This window comes from Mobula hypostoma, chromosome 15, assembly GCF_963921235.1.
Source record: "Mobula hypostoma chromosome 15, sMobHyp1.1, whole genome shotgun sequence".
Classification (NCBI taxonomy): Eukaryota; Metazoa; Chordata; class Chondrichthyes; order Myliobatiformes; family Myliobatidae; genus Mobula; species Mobula hypostoma.
In genome coordinates this window covers 2,485,378-2,507,068 of record NC_086111.1, presented here as the reverse complement: position 1 = coordinate 2,507,068, position 21,691 = coordinate 2,485,378, and the positions used below count along the sequence as shown (strand labels likewise).

At 41.0% G+C, this 21,691-nt stretch overlaps 1 protein-coding gene across 2 annotated transcripts in view; it reads left to right on the top strand.

The window, feature by feature from the left end:
* Positions 1-21,691, top strand: part of nek4 (NIMA-related kinase 4) — a 95,286-nt gene extending 73,595 nt beyond the window's left edge. For both annotated transcript variants that reach the window (XM_063067614.1, XM_063067613.1), the window contains 5 exons: positions 5,878-5,993; positions 11,174-11,268; positions 17,599-17,804; positions 18,001-18,134; positions 18,233-21,691. In XM_063067614.1, coding sequence (XP_062923684.1) covers positions 5,878-5,993; positions 11,174-11,268; positions 17,599-17,804; positions 18,001-18,134; positions 18,233-18,328 — 647 coding nt within the window. In that variant the 3' untranslated portion in view covers positions 18,329-21,691. The remainder of the gene's footprint in view (positions 1-5,877; positions 5,994-11,173; positions 11,269-17,598; positions 17,805-18,000; positions 18,135-18,232) is intronic.

The following is a 21,691-nucleotide window of genomic DNA, read 5'->3' as shown; positions in this document are numbered from 1 at the left end:
ACCTTGCAGAATCCGCTCTCAACCAAATAGGGAAACTATTGACTCCAATGAAGGCTGCTGCTTAGGTATTTCATCGGTTCAGTTACCAGGGCCCCCATAAACCCTTGGGGCTCCCCTTCTCACAGTTTTCAGTCAGTGGCCCCCTTCAAATGTGCCAGGGCCCCCAAGGGGACCATATGGCCCCCGTTGTGAATGGCTGATCTAAATCATAAAAAGAAGCGGTCCCAACACTGACTCCTGCGGAATACCACTAGTCACTGGCAGCCAACCAGGAAAGGATCCTTTTATTCCCACTCACTGCCTCCTAACAATCATCCAATGCTCTAACCATTTTAGTAACTTTCATGTAACTGTCATGTCATGCTCTTAACTTGATAAGCAGCCTCATGTGAGGCACCTTATCAAAGGCTTTCTGAATATCTTAAGTATATAGCATCTGTTGCATCCCCTTTATCTATCCTACTTGTAATCTCCTCAAAGAATTCCAACAAATTCGTCAGGCAAGATGTTCCCTTAAGGAAACCATGATAGGACTTTGTCCTATCTTGTTCTGTGTCACCAAGTACTCCATAACCTCATCCTTAACAATTGACTCCAACATCTGCCCAACCACTGAGGTCAAGCTAACTGATCTATAATTTCCTTTCTGCTGTCTTCCTCCTTTCTTAAAGAGTGGAGTGACATTTGCAGTTTTCCATTCCTCTGGGCACCATGCCAGAATCCATTGACTTTTGAAAGATCTTTGCTAATGCTCCCACAATCTTTAGCACTGCATCTTTCAGAACCCTTGAGTGCAGTTCATCTGGTCCGGGTGACTTATGTACCCTTGGGTCTTTCAGCTTTTTGAGCACCTTCTCCCTTGTAATAGTAACTGTACTCACTTCTCTTCCCTCACACACAACAACATCTGGCACACTGCTAGTGTCTTCCCTCACACACAACAACATCTGGCCTACTGCTAGTGTCTTCCACAGTGAAGACTGATGCAAAACACTCATTCATTTCATTTGCCATCTCCTTGTACACCCTTAATATTTCTCCAGCCTCATTTTCTCATGGTCCTAAATCCACTCTCATCTCCCTTTCATTTTTTTTTACAAACTTGAAAAAGCTTTTACTATCCACTTTAGTATTGCTTGTCAGCTTTCTTTCATTTTTCATCTCTTCCCTTCTAATTCTTTTGGTTGCTCTCTATAGGTTTTAAAAAGCTTCCCAATGCTCTGTTTTCCTGTTACTTTTTGCTTTGTTGTATGCCCTCTCTTTTGTTTTTTCATTAACTTTGACTTCCCTTGTCAGACACAGTTGTACTATTTTGCCATTTGGATATTTGTTCGTTTTTGGAATACATCTGCCCTGCACCTTCCTCATTTTTCCCGGAAACTCACACCATTGCTGCTCCACTGTCATCCCTGCAGCAGCTCCTTCCAATTTACTTTGTCCAACTCCTCTCTCATACCACTCCTTTACTCCACTGAAATACTGTCACATCAGACTTTATTTTCTCCCTATCAAACTTCAAGTTGAACTCAATCATATTGTGATCACTGGCTCCTAAGGACTTTTTTACCTGAAGCTCCCTAATCATCTCTGGTTCATTGCTTAACACCTAAAGTAGTACAGCTGATCCCCAACGACAAACTGCTCTGAAAAGCAATTTTATAGGCATTCAACTAACTCACTCTCTTGAGATCTATTACCAACCTGATTTTCTTAATCAACCTGCATGTTAAAATCTCCCATGACTATCATAACATTGTCCTTTTGACTCACCTTTTCTATTTCCTGTTGTAATCAGTGGTCCACCTCCCAGCCATTGTTGGGAGGCCTATATATAACTGCCATCAGGATCCTTTTAACCAGTGGTCCCGAACCTCCGAGCCGTGGACTGATACATTGCCGTGAAGCATGTAGCAGTGCAGTGGTGGCCAGAACGTACCCAGCACATCTTTAAGAAAAAAGTCGAAATAATTAATTAAGTGCCGCCCGATTGCGTCGCGTCGGATCTGGGCCAACATTTACGTGCCTGGCGGCACCTAATTAATTAGCTTGTTTATTTTGGCTTTTCTCTTAAAGATGTGCTAGGTGCATTCCGGCCACTGCTGTACCGCTGCATGCTTCGTGGCAATGAATCGGTCTGCGGTCCAGAGGTTGGGGACCACTGCTTTTACTCTTGCTGTTTCTTAACTAAACCCACAAGGATTCAATATCTTACTATCCTGCGTCACATCTTTCCACTGATTGTATGCCATTCTTTACCAGCAGAGCCATGCCACTGCCTCTGCCTGCCTTCCTATTCCTCTGATACAATGTATAACTTTGGACATGCACCTTCCAACTACGCCCATCCTTCCGCCATGTTACAGTAATGGCCACAGCATCATACCTGACAATCTGTACAAGATTATCCACATTATTTCTTAAACTCCATGCATTGAGATATAACCCTTTGAGTGCTGTGTTTACTACCCATTTTTGATCTTGCATCCCTAATGCACAGATACTCGACTTGCTGGCTGCTATTTTGTCCTATCATCTGCCTGCCCTTGGCCACAAAGCCATCAATTCTGTCATCCAAATCATTAACATAATAGTCATAGTCATAGTCATACTTTATTGATCCCGGGGGAAATTGGTTTTCGTTACAGTTGCACCATAAATAATTAAATAGTAATAGAACCATAAATAGTTAAATAGTAATATGTAAATTATGCCAGTAAATTATGAAATAAGTCCAGGACCAGCCTATCGGCTCAGGGTGTCTGACCCTCCAAGGAAGGAGTTGTAAAGTTTGATGGCCACAGGCAGGAATGACTTCCTATGACGCTCTGTGCTGCATCTCGGAGGAATGAGTCTCTGGCTGAATGTACTCCTGTGCCCGCCCAGTACATTATGTAGTGGATGGGAGACATTGACCAAGATGGCATGCAACGTAGACAGCATCCTCTTTTCAGACACCACCGTGAGAGAGTCCAGTTCCATCCCCACAACATCACTGGCCTTACAAATGAGTTTGTTGATTTTGTTGGTGTCTGCTACCCTCAGCCTGTTGCCCCAGCACACAACAGCAAACATGATAGCACTGGCCACCACAGACTCGTAGAACATCCTCAGCATCGTCCGGCAGATGTTAAAGGACCTCAGTCTCCTCAGGAAATAGAGATGGCTCTGACCCTTCTTGTAGACAGCCTCAGTGTTCTTTGACCAGTCCAGCTTATTGTCAATTTGTATCCCCAGATATTTGTAATCCTCCACCATATCCACACTGACCCCCTGGATGGTTCAGCACAGACCCCTGTGGAACACCACTAGTCACTGGTAGCCAATCGTAAAAGACTCCCTTTATTCCCACATTTTGCCCCCGACAAACAGCCAATACTCTATCCATGCTTGTATGTTTTCTGTAATACCATGGGCTCTTAACTTGTTAAGCAGCCTCTGGTGTGGCATCTTGTCAAAAACCTTCTGAAAATTCAAGTACACAACATCCACCTATACTGCTTTGTCTATCCTGCTTGTTATTTCTTCAAAGCATTCCAACAGATTTGTCAGGCAAGATTTTCCCTCAAGGAAACCTGACTTCATCCTATTTTATTATGTGTCTTCAAGTATCCCGAAATCTCATCCTTAATAATAGACTCCAACATCTTTCCAACCACTGAAGTCAGGCTAACTGGCCGACAATTTCCTTTCTTCTTCCTCTTTTCCTTCTTAAAGAGTGGAATGACATTTGCAATTTTCTAGTCCTTGGAACTATTGATTAGAAACATAGAAAACCTACAGCACAATACAGGCCCTTCGGCCCACAAAGCTGTGCCGAACATGTCCTTGCCTTAGAACTACCTAGGCTTACCCATAGCTCTCAATTTTTCTAAGCTCCATGTACCTATCCAGAAGTCTCTAATAAGACCCTATCATTTCCGCCTCCACCACCACCGCCAGCAGCCCATTCCACGCACTCACCACTCTGCGTACAAAAAAAAAACTTACCCCTGACATCTCCTCTGTACCTACTTCCAAGCACCTTAAAACTATGCCCTCTCGTGCTAGCCATTTCTACCCTGGGAAAAAGCCTCTATGACTATCCACACGATCAATGCCTCTCATTATCTTGTACACCTCTATCAGGTCGCCTCTGATCCTCCATCGCTCCAAGGAGAAAAGGCCAAGTTCACGCAACCTATTCTCATAAGGCATGCTCCCCAATCCAGGCAAAATCCTTGTAAATCTCCTCTGCACCCTTTATATGGTTTCTATGTCCTTCCTGTAGTGAGGCGACCAGAATTGAGCACAGTAGTCCAAGTGGGATCTGACCAGGGTCCTATATAACTGCGACATTACCTCTCGGCTCTTAAACTCAATCCCATGGTTGATGAAGGTTAATGCACCATATGCCTTCTTAACCACAGATTCAACCTGTGTAACAGCTTTGGATGTCCTGTAGACTCAAACCCCAAGATCCCTCTGATCCTCTACACTGCCAAGAGTCTTACTGTTAATGCGATATTCTGCCATCATACTTGACCTACCAAAATAAACCACCTCACACTTATCTGGGTTGAACTCCATCTGCCACTTCTCAGCCCAGTTTTGCATCTTATCAATGTCTCGCTGTAACCTCTGACAGACCTCCACACTATCCACAACACTCCCAACCTTTGTATCATCAGCAAATTTACTAACCCATCCCTCCACTTCCTCATCCAGGTCATTTATAAAAATCACAGAATAGGTGTCCCAGAACAGATCCCTGAGGCACACCACTGGTCACAGACCTCCATGCAGAATATGACCCGTCTACAACCACTGTTTGCTTTCTCTGGGCAAGCCAATTCTGTATCCACAAAGCAATGTCCCCTTGGATCCCATGCCTCTTTACTTGATTCTTGAAAGATGATTACTAATGCCTCCACAATCTCTTCAGCCACCTCTTTCAGAACCCTAGAGTGTAGACCATTTGGTACAGGTGACTCATCTACCTTCAGACCTTACAGGTTTTCAAGCACCTTTTCCCTAGTAATGCCACTTCACTCACTTCTACACCTTGACACTCTTGAACATCTGGCATACTGCTGAAAATAGGTGAGGTGGTGTTTATGTCCATTCAGAAATTTGATGGCAGAGGGAAAGAAGCTGTTTCTGAAACATTGAGTATGTGTGTTCAGGGTCCTGTACCTCTTTCTTGATGGTAGCAATGAGAAGAGGGCATGACCTAGGTGATGGTGCTCCTTATGATGGATGTCGCTTTTTTTTTTGAGGCGTCACCTTTTGAAGGTGTCATGGATGCTGGGGAGGCTATTGCCCATGATGGAGCTGGCTGAGTTTACAACTTCCTGCAGCTTTTTCTCAATCATGTGCAGTGGTCCCTCCATACCAGATGGTGATGCAACCAGTTAGAGTGCCTTCTACAGTAGACCTGTAGAAATTTGCAAAGGTCTTTGGTGAAATTACCAAGCCTCCTCACTTTCCTAATGAAATATAGCTGCTATAGTGACGCCTTTGTAATTTCAACACTATGTTGGACCCAGGATAGACCTTCAGAGATGCTGATGCCCAGAAATTTAAAACTGCTCACTCATTCCACTGCCGATCTCTCAATGAGGACTGATGTGTGTTCTTTCAGCTTCCACTTCCTGAAGTCCACAATCACTTCCTTGGTTGAAAGGCATGGGGTTAATGATAAAGCAATTAATGGATAGCCAAATGACCAGAATTGGAGTGTCATAGGACTAGATGAAATTTCAGAAATGTATAGTCCATATTACCTTACCGGTAGTAAGTATTCCAAAGATCTGAGTAGTAGTTATCCACCCCTTCTCATCTGACACTTGCAGATTAACATTCTGTTACTGATACTAATGGTGTGTTTATTCTCGCCAGTGTCCACATCAAGAAGAAATTCACATTGTGCAGCTTTAGAAGCAAACTCCTGTGAAGAGAACCAAAATGTGAAAGTTATCCGATCCTTATCTGATGTAGCTATCGATCAGGGAAAGGTAATGTTTTGCTCATTACAACATATTGTAGCAGCAGTAGCAACAGAAGAGTACATTGCTGATATTTTAACTGCATGGTGTGGCATATTCATCACTCTACCATTGCCATCAAAGCATGGGGTCATGCCAGGATCAGCATCAGGCACACCAAAATGTAAAGCACCAATCTGATGAAGCTGACTAAAGAGCAGCTCCCGTGTGCAGTTGACATTTAACAGCCAATTGATTCAATTATAGCTCTGCAATCCTGCCATCTCCATTTCTGACTAGTAGTGGACAACTAAGGGAAGGAGGAGGTTCTGAGAACATCTGAACTTTGATAACAGCAGAGCCCATCATAGAGCAAGGTAAGATGACTACATTTACAGGAAAGGCAGACAACTTCAGTGCTTGACTGATCAGGTCAAGGAGTTGGACTAACTCAGGAGGCTGAAGATATTTTTGACGAGACTTTGAAGAGTTGGGCGCACCCAGAGTACAGGCTTCGTACAGTAGATGGGTGACCACCAGGAGAGGTAAGGGGATTAAGCAGTCAGTGCAGGGTTTACCTGTGTCCATTCTCCTCAGCAACAAGCATACCCCTTTGGATACTGCTGTGGGTTGGCCCATCAGAACACGGCAGCATCTACCAGGCCAATGGCACAGTGGCCGGCTCTGAGCCTTGACAGGGAAGAGTAAAGTCAGGCAGTGTGGTAGTGATAGGGTACTCAATACTTAGGGGGACAGACAGGATGGTATGTTACCTCCTGGGTTCTAGGGTCCATGATGTATCAGAGCAGCTGCAGAATATTCTCAAGGGGAAGGGGGGAACAACCAGAGGTTGGGGTGCATATTGGCACCAATGACATGGGTAGAAAAGGGGAAGAGGTCCTACGCAGTGAATATACAGGGTTAGAAAAGAGGCTGAAGAGAAGGACCTCCAAGGTTGTAATCCCGGGATTACTCTGTGTCACGAGGAGGTGCAGATAGGAACGGGTTGATAGCACAGATGAATAAGTGGCTACGGAGATGATGCAAGGGACAGGGTTTGAAGTTCTTGGATCACTGGAGCCTTTCTGGGGAACAGGTTATCTGTACAAGAGGCAAACATGAGGAAATCTGCAGATGCTGGAATTTCAAGCAACACACATCAAAGTTGCTGGTGAACGCAGCAGGCCAGGCAGCATCTCTAGGAAGAGGTACCGTCGACGTTTCGGGCCGAGACCCTTCGTCAGGACAAGAGGAATAGATTGCACTTGAATTAGAGGAGAACCAATATTCTGGCTGGGATGTTTGCTGATGCTGCTCGGGAGAGTTTAAACCAGTTTTGCAGGGGGCTGGGAACTAGAGCTCCAGGTTAGTAAGGGAAGGATCAGACCAGAAGGTAGATGTCAGGGAAAGTACCAAAAGGCAAAATTGGAATAACTGGTGTGGTGGATCAGGGAGTCTGATAAGTGTTTATTTTCAGGATAGCTATAGATAAGGATGGGTATTGTCCTTGTGGGAGAGTTTAAAATTAGAGTAGGGCAAAATACGAGGACATTTGGCAGGAACTAAGAACACTTTAATTAGGAACACCTTTTCTCTAGCAAGTCTACATCAGAGATGTGGAAGGTGTTTAAAGATTAATTGCAGAGTACAGGAAAGGTATGTTCCTGTTAGAAGGAAGGCTAGGTATGGAAAAATAAGAGAACCTTGGATGTGGAGAGAGGTGATGAACTCAGTAAAGAAGAGAAAGGAAAAGTTTGTAAAGCTTCATAAGTCAGGATCGAAAGAAGCATGTAAGGAGTATAAAAAAGCTGGAAAAGAACTAAAGAAGGGAATTAGGAAAGCCAGGAGGGGCCATAAAAAGTCCTCAGCAAGTAGGATTAAGGTGAATCCCAAGGCATTCTATACATACATGAAGAGTTAAAAGGATAACTAGGGAGAGGGTTGGGCCACTCAAAGATAAAGGGGGGAACAGTTGCTTGGAGGCAGAGAATGTGAGTGAGGTACTTGGTGAGTGCTTCAGTATTTACCAAGGAAAAGGATATGGAGGATCAGATTAGTGCTTGAGTGTAGGGTGTTTAGAGGTCAATGAGGAGGAAGTGTTGGGCCTCCTTATGAGTATTAAGGTGGATAATTCCCCAGAGACTGATGAGATTTACCCCCCCCCCCCCACCCCTGGTTATTGAAGGAGGCAAGGGATGAGATTGCTGGGCCTTTGACCAGTAAGTATCTTTGTGTCCTTCTAACCACAGGCAAGGTCCCAGAGGACTGGCAGGTGGCTAATGTTGTACCTCTATTTAAGAAGAGAAGAAGGGAAAATCCTGGGAACTATGTACTGGAGTCTCAATTGTCAGAAAATTGCTAGAGGAATTTCTTGGGGATAGAATATATGAGCATTTGGAAGCCCATGGCCTAATTAGGGAGAGGCAGCATGGCCTTGTGCGGGGCAGGTCGTGCCTTACCAACTTGATTGGGTTTTTTGACAAGGTGGTGAGAGAGTTTGATGAGGTTACGGCAGTGGATGTGTCTACGTAGATTTTAGTTTGACAAAGCCCCTAATGGGAGGTTAATCTAGAAGATTAAGATGCATGCGACATATGGCAAATTATCTGTTTGGATTCAGAACTTGCTTACACATAGAAGACAGAGGGTAGTGGTTGAAGGGACTTGTCCAATCTGGAGCTCTGGAATTCCACAGGGATCTGTGCTGGGACCTCTGCTGTTTGCAGTGTGTATAAATGACCTGGATGAAAATGTACATGGGTGGGTTAGTATATTTGCGGGTGATTTTAACCCTGATAAATGTGAGGTGTTGCACCTCGGTAGGACAAGTGCAAGGAGACAGTACATTGTTAAGAGCAAGGACCTTAACAGTGTTGTTGAGCAGAGAGATCTTGGGATCCAAGTTCATAGCTCCTTGAAAGTGGCTACACAGGTGAATAAGGTGGTTAAGAAGGCTTATGGAATGTTTGCTTTTATTAGTGGTGGCATTGAGTTCAAAAGTCAGGAGGTTATATTGCAACTTTATAAAACTCTGGTTAAGCCAAATCTGGAGTATTGCCGGTTCTAGTTACCGTCTATAGGAAGGATATTGAGGCTTTGGAGCGGGTGCAGAAGAGGTTTACCAGGATGCTGCCTGATTTAAAGGGCATGAGCTATCACGAGAGGTTGGATAAACTTGGGCTGTGTTCTCTGGAGCATCAGAGGCTGAGGAGAGATCTGACAGAGGTTTACAAAATTATGAGAGGCATAGATAGAGGAGACAGAGAACAATTGTTTCCCAGGATTGAAATGTCTAATTCCAGATGGCATGCATTCGAAGTGAGAGGGGTTTGGTTCAAGGGGGATGTGAGGGATAAGTTTTTTTTTCACTCAGAGTGGTGGATGCCTGGAATGCACTGCCTGGTATGGCGGTAGAGGAAAATACATTAGAGGCTTTTAACAGATGTTTGGACAGGCACATGAATGTAAGTAAGATGGAGGTATATAGACATGGTGTAGGTAGGAGGGATTAGTGTTTGAAGTCTTTAATTTGCTTTTTCAGTGGTTTGGCACAACATTGTGGGCTGAATGGCCTGTTCCTGTGCTGTACTCTTCCATGTTCTATGTAGAATATTCAAAGTAGCACTGAAGCAATTGCAGCCTCAGTGCCAAATGAACGATCCATCTTGGCTCCCTCCTGAGATCCCCACCATCAGTGAAGCCAGTGTACGGCCAATTCGGTTCATTCTCATTCTTCAAATGTTTTCTGAGCTGCTGAATACTTCTAGCATTTTTTGTTTTAGTTAGAAACAAGCAATCAGTAAATAGGTTCAATAAATTACCTCAGAAGAAAGAAGAGAACGAAATTATTTCATGATTTGTTTTGATAGGCCATTCACCTATTATCTGAGAATAACCCATTGACAGGCGTTTTAAAAAAAGCATTTTTGCAATCATTACAAACTAAAATCAAACATTATATTTCTAATAAACAAAACCTTCAAATTACTTACCTCAGCAGCATCTCTCCTGCCGATCACTCAGCTCTGGTTCTCTCCTCTGTATGCCACCTCTCTACTCCTCCTTGCACTTCCCTTTCTGCTACAGTTCCTGCAGTTCACTGTATACTACTCTTTAGCTCGGAATCGTGTATCTTTGTTAGTGTTAACCATCTCAACTATCAGATCTTAGCTAATCAATGCCAAATGTTCCTGAACCAGTCAATATACAGTACTGTGCCAAAGCGTTAGGCACATACATGTATAGTTAGGGTGCCTAAGAAACTCGCACAGCACGGTATTGTCAACCTGGAGCAGAGAGCAAGTTTGTGAACCTGGTGGAAGCAAAGGATGTTGGGAATGGCCAGGGTAGAGCACTGTGGGAGGGGTGTGGGACAGATGACAAAGGAGGAGGGACGGGGGGGTGGTGCGGGTGCAGACACACCCAGCCCTGAGACACCAGGCAAGGTTATTTGATGCCAAAAAATTGGTTCATTGATCATTACAGTGTGTCTCTCTGGTGCTTCCCGCTCTCTCCCTTGTCCCTTCCCCTTTTCCCAACCATGATTCTCCTCTCCCTGTCCCCTTCCCACTCTCAGTCCACAATAGAGACCCGCATCAGAATCAGGTTTATCATCACCCACATACGTCATGTTTTTTGCAGCAGCAGTACAGCGCAATACATGAAATTATTACAGTACTGTCTTAGGCACCCTAGCTATATATGTATATATGCATATGTATGTGTGTGTGTGTATGTACATATATATATATATGCCTAAGACTTTTGCGCAGTACTGTATGATAGAAAAGATCAAAGCTAAATTCTGTAATGCTTCATTGTAATATTTCATCTTGTGATAATGTTGCTTATTGACATTAATTGATTGGCTATAGGGGTTCATAAGATAATATATGGAGAGCATTTTATTATTGCTTTCCAACATAGAAAATATCGATGTGCACAGATATTTAAATAAGACAATAACTGGAATAAATATTTTGAAACCTACTATTGAATGGTACTTATCCAGCTTCATAAAAATAATGTTAAGCTTATTTGGAAAAGGAAATGGAAATTATAATCAAAGGAACCCCACTCATTTTGGAGTACACAGTACCCATCGTACAACTATCAACTTGTTTTTAATTGTACTTCTTTCAAATTGAAGGAAGAATGTATGTACGTGTAGATTTTGAGCTAATATGTATTTTTATACCATGCTTTTCCAGTGCATGAGTGAATTATCCCATCACCTTTCAGATGATGATGAGTATAGCTCTTCAGCCAGCTCAACTGATAGATCTGAGGGGGACTGCAAAGATGTGTGAGTATTTATATTAACATTCAAACAACAGGCACAACATTATCTTTTGTTTTAACAACTACTTTCTCTATTCACGTTTAGTACACAAGGCAGCCGTTATCTTACCCAGCTTCCCCCCCCCCACTTTTGTGTGTGCCCATAAAGAAGAAAATGAACATCCCAACTAAATGAACAGAACTCAACACTTACATTTTTGTTTTATTATGGAAATTCTGTTGCAATTACAACTTTCATTTTTATATTGGTTTTAATTTAGCAAAAAATCTAAGCACTTCATTAAAAGCATTACTTTTAAAAGAAATTGTCAAATTTATGCAAAGCCATATAAAAAGGAATAAGACCATAAGATACAGGAGCAGAATTAGGCCATGTGGCCCATCGAGTCTGCTCTGTCATTTCTTCATGACCGATCCAATATTCCTCTCAGCCCCAGTCTCCTGCCTTCTCCCTGCATCCCTTCATACACTGACCAATCAAGAATCAATCAACCTCTGCTTTAAAGGTACATAAAGTCTTGGCCCCCACAGCTGCCTGTGGCACATAATTCCACAGATTCACCACTTCCTGGCTAAAGAAATTCCTCCTCATCTTTATTCTAAAAGAAAGCCCCTCTATTCTGAGGCTGTGCCCTCTGGTCTTAGACTCTCCCACCAAAGGAAGCATCCACTCTATCAAAGCCTTTCACCATTTAATAGGTGTCAATGAGGTCACCCCTCATTCTTCTGAATTCTAGTGAATACAGGCCCAGAACCATCAAACACTCTTCTTATGACAAGCCATTCAATCCTGGAATTATTTTCGTGGACCTCCTTTGAACCCTCTCCAGTTTCAGCACATCCTTTCTAAATTAAGAGGCTCATAACTGCTCACAATACTCCCAAGTGAGGCATCACAAGTGCTTTATAAAGTCTCAACATTACACCCTTGCTTTTATATTCTAGTCCTCTTGAAAGGAATGCTAACATTACATTTGCCTTCAGACTCAACCTGCAAATTATTCTTTAGGGAATTCTGCACAAGGACTCCCAAGTCCCTTTGCGCCTCAGTTTTTTTTTGTATTTTCTGTCCATTTAGAAAATAGTCAACCCTTTCATTTCTTCTACTAAAGTGTGTGACCATATATTTCCGCACACTATTTCATCTGCCATTTCTTTTCCCATTCTCCTAATGTTTCTAAGGCCTACTGTAGTGCCTCTACTTCCTCAAAACTACCTGTCTTCCACCTGTTTTCATATCGTCTGCAATCCTTAGCAACAAAGCCATCAATTCTATAATCCAAATCATTGACATAAATGGCAGATGGAATTCAACCCAGATAAGTGTGAAGTGAAACGCAAACACGAGGAATTCTGCAAATGCTAGGAATTCAAGCAACACACATCAAAGTTGCTGGTGAACGCAGCATCTCTAGGAAGAGGTACAGTCGACGTTTCAGGCCGAGACCCTTTGTAAGTGTGAAGTGGTTCATTTCAGTATGTCAAATTTGAAGACAGAATATGATATTAATGGTAAGACTCTTGGCAGTGCGGAGGATTAGTGAGATACTGGGGTCCATATCCATAGGACAATTAAAGCTGCTGCGCAGATTGACAGTGTGGTTAAGAAGTCATATGGTGTGTTGACCTCACCATATCCGGTGGGATTGAGCTCAAGAACCGTGAGGTAATGTTACAGCTATATAAGACCTTGGTTAGACCCCGTTTGGAGTACTGTGTTCAGTTCTGGTCACCTCATTATAGGTAGGATGTGAATACTATAGAGAGAGTGCAGAGGAGATTTACAAGGATGTTGCCTGGATTGGGGAGCATGCCTTATGAGAATAGGTTGAGTGAACTTGGCCTTTTCTCCTTGGAGCGACAGAGGATGAGAGATGACCTGATAGAGGTGTATAAGATAATGAGAGGCATTGATTGTGTGGATAGTCAGAGGCTTTTTCCCAGGGCTGAAATGGCTGACACGAGGGGGCACAGTGCTTGGAACCAGGTACAAGAGGGATGTCAGAGGTAAGTTTTTCACACAGAGAGTGGTGAGTTTGTGGAATGGGCTTCCAGCAACGGTGGTGGAGGTGGATACAGTAGGGTCTTTTAAGAGACTCTTAGAAAGGTGCCTGTAGCTTAGAAAAATAGAGGGCTATGAGGTAGGGAAATTCTAGGCAGCTTCTAGAGTAGGTTACACAGTCGGCAGAACATTGTGGGCTGAAGGGCCTGTAAAGTACTGTAGATTTCTATGTTCTGTATAACATTAAAAAAAAGTCTGTCCGAACACAGATCCCTGTGGAACACCACTAGTCACTGGCAGCCAACCCCGAAAGGCTCCCTTTATTCCCACTCTTCGCCTCCAGCCAGTCAGCCACTGTGTTACCCATTCTAGAATATTTCCTGTAATACCATGGGCTCGTAGCTTGTTAAGCAGCCTTATGTATGGCACCTTGTCAAAGCCTTCTGAGAATCCAGCTGCACAACAGGAAATTGTTCTCCTTTGTCTATCCTTCAATGAATTCCAACAGATTTGTCAGCAAGATTTTTCCCTTGAGGAAACCATGCCTATTTTATCATGTGCCCCAAGTACCCTGTGACCTCATCTTTAATAGTCGACCCCAACACCTTCCCAACCATTGAGATCAGACTAACTGGCCTATAGTTTTGTTTTTTCTGCCTTTCTCCCTTCTTGAAGAGTGAATTAGAGCAAATGACCAAAAGCTTGTCAGCTTATTTATGAGCATCTTAACAGAGGAAGAAGAGACTGCACAGTTTTAGAGAGTAAATTCTAGAGGTTTGGGATTGTTTGGTTTCCAAAGGCGGAGTAATTAAATTTGGAGATACAGATGTCCCCCGCTTTTCGAACGTTTGCTTTACGAAACCTCACTGCTAAGAAAGACCTACATTAGTTCCCTGTTTTCGCTAACAGAAGGTATTTTCACTGTTACGAAAAAAGGCAGCGCGTGGGAAAAAAAATCAGCACATGCCCTGAGCAGCCGCTCTCCCCTGGATTCGGAACTGCATTCTCGCCAGCATTGCTTTAACACGTGCCTGTGAGCAGCCGTTTGCAAGATGAGTTCTAAAGTATCGGAAAAGCCTGAAAGAACTCGTAAGGGTGTTACGCTTAGCGTAACACTAGACATAATGAAGCATTTTGATCGTGGTGAACGAAGTAAGCACAAAGTGAGTTTGGCTTGTGGAAGGAAGTTGACGAAGATGATGCTGAAGAGGTTTTGGCATCCTATGACCAAGAACTGATTGATGAAGAGCTGATGCAAGTGGAAGAGGAAAGGATAACAATCGAAACCAAATGCAGTAGCGAAAGTGAAGTTGTCCAGGAGCTGAATGTGAAGCAACTGCGTGAGATTTTCACTGCAATGATAAAGTACGACTTTAATTTTGAAAGGGTACGTCGGTTTAGGGCATATTTGCAAGATGGTTTACAAAGAACTGTATGATGGAAAAATGCTCGAGGTTCAGCAGTCAAGCATACAGTACTGTCGTTTTTAAACCTTCCACATGAGCCACAGCAGACAACGAACCTCGACCTTCGACATCAAGGCGGGCAGTCATAGGAGAAGGTGAGCTGCCTGCGCTAATGGAAACAGACAACGATGAGATGACATCCCAGTGTCCCACCACCCCAACCCCCAGGCCGCTGAGAGATACCAATCCGCGGAGAATGCAGCGGTAGTCGGGAGGCACACAGCACATCTTTAAGAAAAAAGCTGAAATAAACATGCTAATTAATTAGGTGCAGCCCGGCACGTAATTAATTAGCTTGTTTACTTCAGCTTTTTTCTTAAAGATGTGCTATGTGCCTCCCGGCTACCGCTGCATTCTCTGCGAATCGGTATTGGTCGGTGGCCCGGAGGGTGGGGGCCACTGCACCACCCAAACTCCGACGACCCACCCTAACACACCATCATCAGTGTGCTCGGCATGGTCTTCCCGATTCCCGTAAGTGATACTACACTGTACATACATTATTTCTACTTTATATAGGCTGTGTATTTTTACGTGTTATTTGGTATGATTTGGCAGCTTCATAGCTTAAAGGTTACAGGAGAGAGTGTTTTTGCCGAGAGCGCTTGCGTGAGATTTTCGCTACGGAGAACAGTGCAGGCAATGATCGTGGAAAAGTATTTCTACTTCATATAGGCTGTGTATTTATCATAGCATTCCTGCTTTTACTATATGTTACTGTTATTTTAGGTTTTATGTGTTATTTGGCATGATTTGGTAGGTTATTTTTGGGTCTGCGAACGCTCACAAAATTTTCCCATTTAAATAAATGGTAATTGCTTCTTCGCTTTACGACATTCCGGCTTACGAACCGTTTCATAGGAACGCTCTACCTTTGGATGGCGGGGGAAACCTGTATATTTAACACTGCAAAGTAATAAATTTAATTATATAAATTATGGCTTGTGAAAGCACCTAATCAAATAATTTATTTTACCTGTTGACCATATGGGGTTCCTGTGGTGGTCACAGTTGGAGAACCTGCCACCATGGTGGTCACACTCTGACTCGGATGGGGGGGAGAACCTGTAATCAAAAGGGTGGAGTTTGGGAAAAACAGATATCTTAAATGTTTTGGAGTGGAAGATGCATAGGGAGATAACATAGGGAGCGGCAAGACCATGGTTAAGTAGGAAGTAATGTAAATTTGGAAATGAGATACAGGGCTTCAATTATTTTAAATCTTTATATTTGTCAGGTTTAGATATAACAAAGGCATAGAGTGAATCAATTAACAGAGATACTTGTTGCTTTAAAGATAGCAGCAGACAGTTACACAATTAGATTGTTATATTTGAGTCTTCTGTACTAGAGAGAGAAATGTTTGATATACTGAAAGAATAAAGTGTAATACTGCATTAAAGGAGTGTTGGAAGACAATGTTCACCAATAATACTTTCCGTTTCATAGCACAGTTGATGTCATGGGAGCTTCAAAATGATACAAGATCTTAAAAGTTTTTTTGTAAAGATGGGCTGTGAGGGGCAATGTTTGCATTTCAAAGCACAGTGTGAGATTGATGTTGAATACATCAACATCCATACATTGTGGAGCAAAGAATAAAAAAAGTGGGTGTTTGCTGTTGCTGACTGAGTGATGACCTTGCATAGGTTCTGAACAATAGAAATATTAAACTAAATGAAACCTTCACTGCATTTCAAGCTAAACTAATAACTTTTGCTTCTATAATTCATCTAGAAAGTTTTAAGTAGATTCATCATTTGAAATAATATTTTATTGATGACTCAAGTAAATGCTCAAGCAAGAAATTACAGCTGTATAAATGAATGAACATTATATTTTACTTAACTGTTTCCTCCCATGTTTTACAAATACAGTAGCAATGTCAGTTTGTCTTGGCCAATGTTTGAGTGAGTAGGTGTATTTATAGGCACACCTCAGACTCTTCTTCTCCACACTTAATCTTCTAATCTCAAACATATATTTTAATAATACCAATGAATTTCATAAGATGAAATAGCTTTGACCCTCCTGCATTGCTGCTATCTAAGGAAGAACATACGATATAGGTACAGAATTAGACCATTCGCTCCATCTAGTCTGTTCAGCTATTCCATCATGGCTGACTTATTATCCTGCTCAATCCCATTCTCTGATTTCTCCCCATAAACCTTTAACATCCTGAATAATCAAGAACCTATCAACCACCTCTTTAAATATGCCCAATGACTTGGCCACCACAGATGCCTGTGGCAAATGAATTCCACAGATTTACTACTTTCTGGCTAAAGAAATTCTTCCTCATCTCTGTTGAAAATGAATGTCCCTCTGGTGTTGCTTTCCCACCATAGGAAATATCTTATCTACATCCACTCTATCAAGGCCTTTCATCATTCGATAGATTTCAGTGAGATCCTGCCCACACCCCTCATTCTTCTAAATTCCAACAATTAAAAGTCCAGAGCCATCAAACAGCCCTCATATGTTAACCCTTTTATTCCTGGAATCATTCTTGTGAAGCTCCAAAGCCAGCACATCTTTTCTTAGTTGTGGCCAAAAACAAAGCTGCTCATGTCTTCCACAGTGAAGACTAGACTGGTGCAAAATACTTATTAAGTTCATCTGTCATTTCTTTGTTCCCCATTACTTCCTCTCAAGCAACATTTTCCATCAGTCTGTATCCACTCTTGCCTCTCTTTTACACTTCATATATTTGAGAAAGTGTTTGGTATCCTGTTTAATATTATTGGCCAGCTTACCTACATATTTCATCTTTTCTCTCCTTATGGCTTACTAGTTGCCTTCTGTTGGTTTTTAAAAGCTTCCCAACCCTCTAACTTCCCAATATTCCTTAACTATCTTTTAGGAAACCTGATTCCAGCGAAATCCATGATCTTGTAAAATTGATGACTCAAACACTAAAGAGAGATTCAAAAGATGCCAACAAAGAGAATCCATTGCCTGCACGAACGCCAGAATTCAAACTACAGCGAAAATATAGAGACACTCTGATCCTTCATGGGAAATCTAAAGAAGAGCCAGAGGATTTCTGTTTCAGTGACTTTCCAACAGGTCTGTAATAACCAGGAAAATACACTTATATATTTGGAATAATCTTTGTTCCATAAATGAATGAGCAATTTTAAATTTTAAGCAATCTTAGAGATTGAGATGCAAATAAATTTAAACTTGCAACCTCATGTAAAATTGCTGAAGCATATTCACACTTCTGTATTAATAAGCTGCTTTCTGTTTATTGTTTGTTTAGAGGTTCCATCAGCACCAGCAAAGATTAAAAGAACAATTGAAGCATTAAGGATTGATGTTCTAAAAGGATTAGGAGTGAAGCTTTTAGAAAAAGTGTATAATATTATGGAAGATGATAATGAAGCCAGGAGAGAAGTAAGGTCCCCATCTTTTACTTGTATTGAATGATTGGTTTGCTTTGAGAATTAGTATCTTATTGCTTATCATCGGTCTGATTTATATAACTGTTTTAGGAAAGTCTGCAGGAAGAAATGGGTGAAGAACTGTACCAGAATTACAGTATGAAGGTCCAACAGCTAAAGTTCTTTGAAGACAATTCCAATTTTTGACTGAGCAACATCCAAAGCAATTGAATGGGTTAGATTAATATAAGTGCCTATTTACAGACACTGAGGATTTAAAGTTGGGCCATCACGTATGAAAAACCCAGATGTTTGAATGTGTAGTGGCAAATCCAAGATTTCTTTTAACTTTGTTCCATGCAATTGATGACAAATAAATTACATAGTAGATTATGAAGGAATGAACAAATGTGCTGAGCCAAAATGACTTTCAGTTTTGAATTAAAATTAAAGATGTTTCATATCTTTTCTATCAGCTCATTGTTATTTGTAAAATAGTAATTAGATAAAATTAAACAAACATTAATTGGTATTGTTGAGGTATATTTTAATATATTTTAGGTAAGCGAAATCTATCATGATTTTAATATACTTTTAGCCTTATGTGACTTGTGGGTCTAAATATGTTGTACGTTGATGTACTAATTTTTCATTGGTTAGTTAAAACAATTGCTATTGTTCATAATTGTCTGGTTTTAACCAGACCACTTAACGATTTGCTATGTGATTTAAGAAAAGGGTTTTTTTAAAACCAAATCCAAAAGAACTTTTGTTCTCCTGCTGTTTTTTTTTAATTGGTTTGTATTCCTATAGTTTACTCCCTTAATTTACTGTTTACTGTGCATTGCTTTAAAATCTCTACTGGGGTAGTTTGAGCCCTCTGATGGTTCACAATAGTGTGGGGGAGGGGGCCACACTGCACACACAAAATGCTGGAAGAATTCAGCAGGTCAGTCAGCATACATGGAAAGAAATGACTCGCCAGTGTTTTGGGCCTGCACACTTTATCAGTGTATGTATGTTCCAGCATCTGCACGCTCAATGAACAGATTCTCACTTTGGTTAGGTCAGTTTGTTTAGTAAAAATCATAACTGAATATTTTCCTTCCTAGACTGGAGGAAGGAAGCTACTTTTAGTGTTTTTTTACACTAATTAGTTAACTTAGCCTGTAATACTTAGCCTGTGATGAGTTAACTTCACATTACACATTCTGTACCTGAGTGTGCACATAGAACAGGTGGAGAAACAGTTTTCTGTAGAAATCCTGTAATAATATAAAAATCTGCCTTACGAGCTTGATTTGCTCAAAGTAAACCAAAATTCACTGTATCTGCATACATAGCCTTGGTAAAATCATATGAATGTTATGTATTGAAGAACTCTGAAAAGGAAGTGAAGAGGAGAAAAAAGAAACCGTTTTCAGAAAGTTTCAATTCCAATTAAAACAACCACCGTGATGTGTGCATTTGCATTGTGTTATTTAACAAATAAATATAAATTGATCTTTTACAAAATTACAAATAATTTATAATTTTTGCGGATGTTACTTGCACTAAGTTTAATCTTAGCAGTCAAAATAGATATGATTTGTAAATGTTACTGCAATAATTATGAGAAAACTAAAAATACAATGTACACTATCCAAGGTAAATAAAAATGTCATCTGTGGTTTTTCTACAAACCATAATATTCCACACTTAGCTTGTCTCTTATCTAATAATGATCACAGTTTTAGTTCAGTGACTGGACAACAGAAAAAAATTATGCAACAAAATCTATTAGTGTGCATATAAAAAGAAAGTTCCAGTTTCTGTTTCCAACTGTCCTTTACTGATAACTAAAAGTAGGCTTAGCAGAATGTTTTTTTTTCATTTTTAATAAATTTGACAAAGATTTAGGTACTTATTTTGAGTCTTATAAACATGAATATTCAGGAGTGAAATTAGGAAGTAAGGAAAGACCATATGAATGACAGTACAGGAAAAGCTTTATTATCAACATTCAAAATATAAAACCTAAAACCATACAGTGGCCTAAGAAGTGCTATTGATATCTGGAGTAACTTTACAATTTTTATATTTGGACAGGATAAAATAATTGATTTAATCTTGAAATGTAATTGAGTTATATAAAACAATATTTATCATTTTAGAATTTATCTTTTTTGTGTTTAGGATTGTTATGTTGTCACTGATTTATATAATGTCAATCACGATTGCTCTAATGTCTTGCTTTGTTTGAATCTCTTGTTCATTAATCAAGGTAAAATGAAAGTTGTACAAATGTATGTACATTTATATACAGTGTCTATAAACAAAAAATATTCACCCTCCTTGGAAGTTTACATGTTTTTTTTGTTTTACAACATTGAATTACAGTGGATTTAATTTGGCTTTTTTAAAACACTGATTAACGGAAAAGACTTGTGTCAAAGTGAAAAATCTCTGCAAATTGGTCTAATGATTATTAAACAAAATAATGGATTGCATAATTGCTCACTCCCTTCAAGTCAGTATTTAGTAGGTACACCTTTAGCAGCAATTATAGCTCTGAGTCTGCGTGGATAGGTCTCTAAAAGCTTTGCGCATCTGGACATTTTTCCCCATTCCTTACAAAACTATTGAAGCTCTGTCAGACTGCAAGAGGATCATGAGAGAACAGCTCTTTTCAAGTCCAGCCTCTCATTCTCAATTGGATTGAGATCTGGACTCCAACATGGCCACTCCAGGACATTAACTTTGTTGTTCTTAAGCCATTCCTGTGTAGCTTTGGTTTTATGCTTGGGGTCATTGTCTTGCTGGAAAACAAACCTTCCGTCATGCCGCAGTTCTATTGCAAACTGCATCAGGTTTTCCTCCAGGATTTCCTGTATTTTACTGCATTCATTTTACCTTTTACTTTCACAAACCTTTCAGGGCCTGCTGCAGTGAAGCAACATGATGTAGCCACCACCATGCTTCAGGGTAGGGATGGTGTGTTTTTGATTATGTGCAGTGTTTGGCTTACACCAAACATAGCATCTAGTCTGATGGTCAAAAAGTTCAATTTTGGTTTCATCATACCATAAAACCTTCTTCCAGCTGACTTCAGAGTCTCCCACATGCCTTCTGGCAAACTTTAGCTGTGAGTCTTTTTTTCTAACAGTGGCTTGCTCTTTGCCACTTTCCCATAAAGTTGCAACTGGAGAAGCACCTGGGCAACAGTTGTTGTAGGTGCAGTCTCTCCCATCTCAGCCACTGAAGCTTGTAACTCCTCCAGCGTTGTCATAGGTCTCTTGGAGGCCTCCCTCACTAGTCCCCTTCTTGCACGGTCACTCAGTCTTTGAGGACAACCTGCTCTTTGCAGATTTATAGCTGAGCCATATTCTTTCCATTTCTTGATTATTGACTTAACTGTACTCCGAAAGAGAGATTCAGTGACTGGAAATTTTCTTTATCCCTCTCCTGACTTGTACTTTTCAGTAACTTTTTCACAGAGTTGCTTGGAGTGTTATTTTGTCTTCATGGTGTAGTTTTTGCCAGAATACTGACTCACCAGCAGTTGGACCTTCCAGATACGGGTGTATTTTT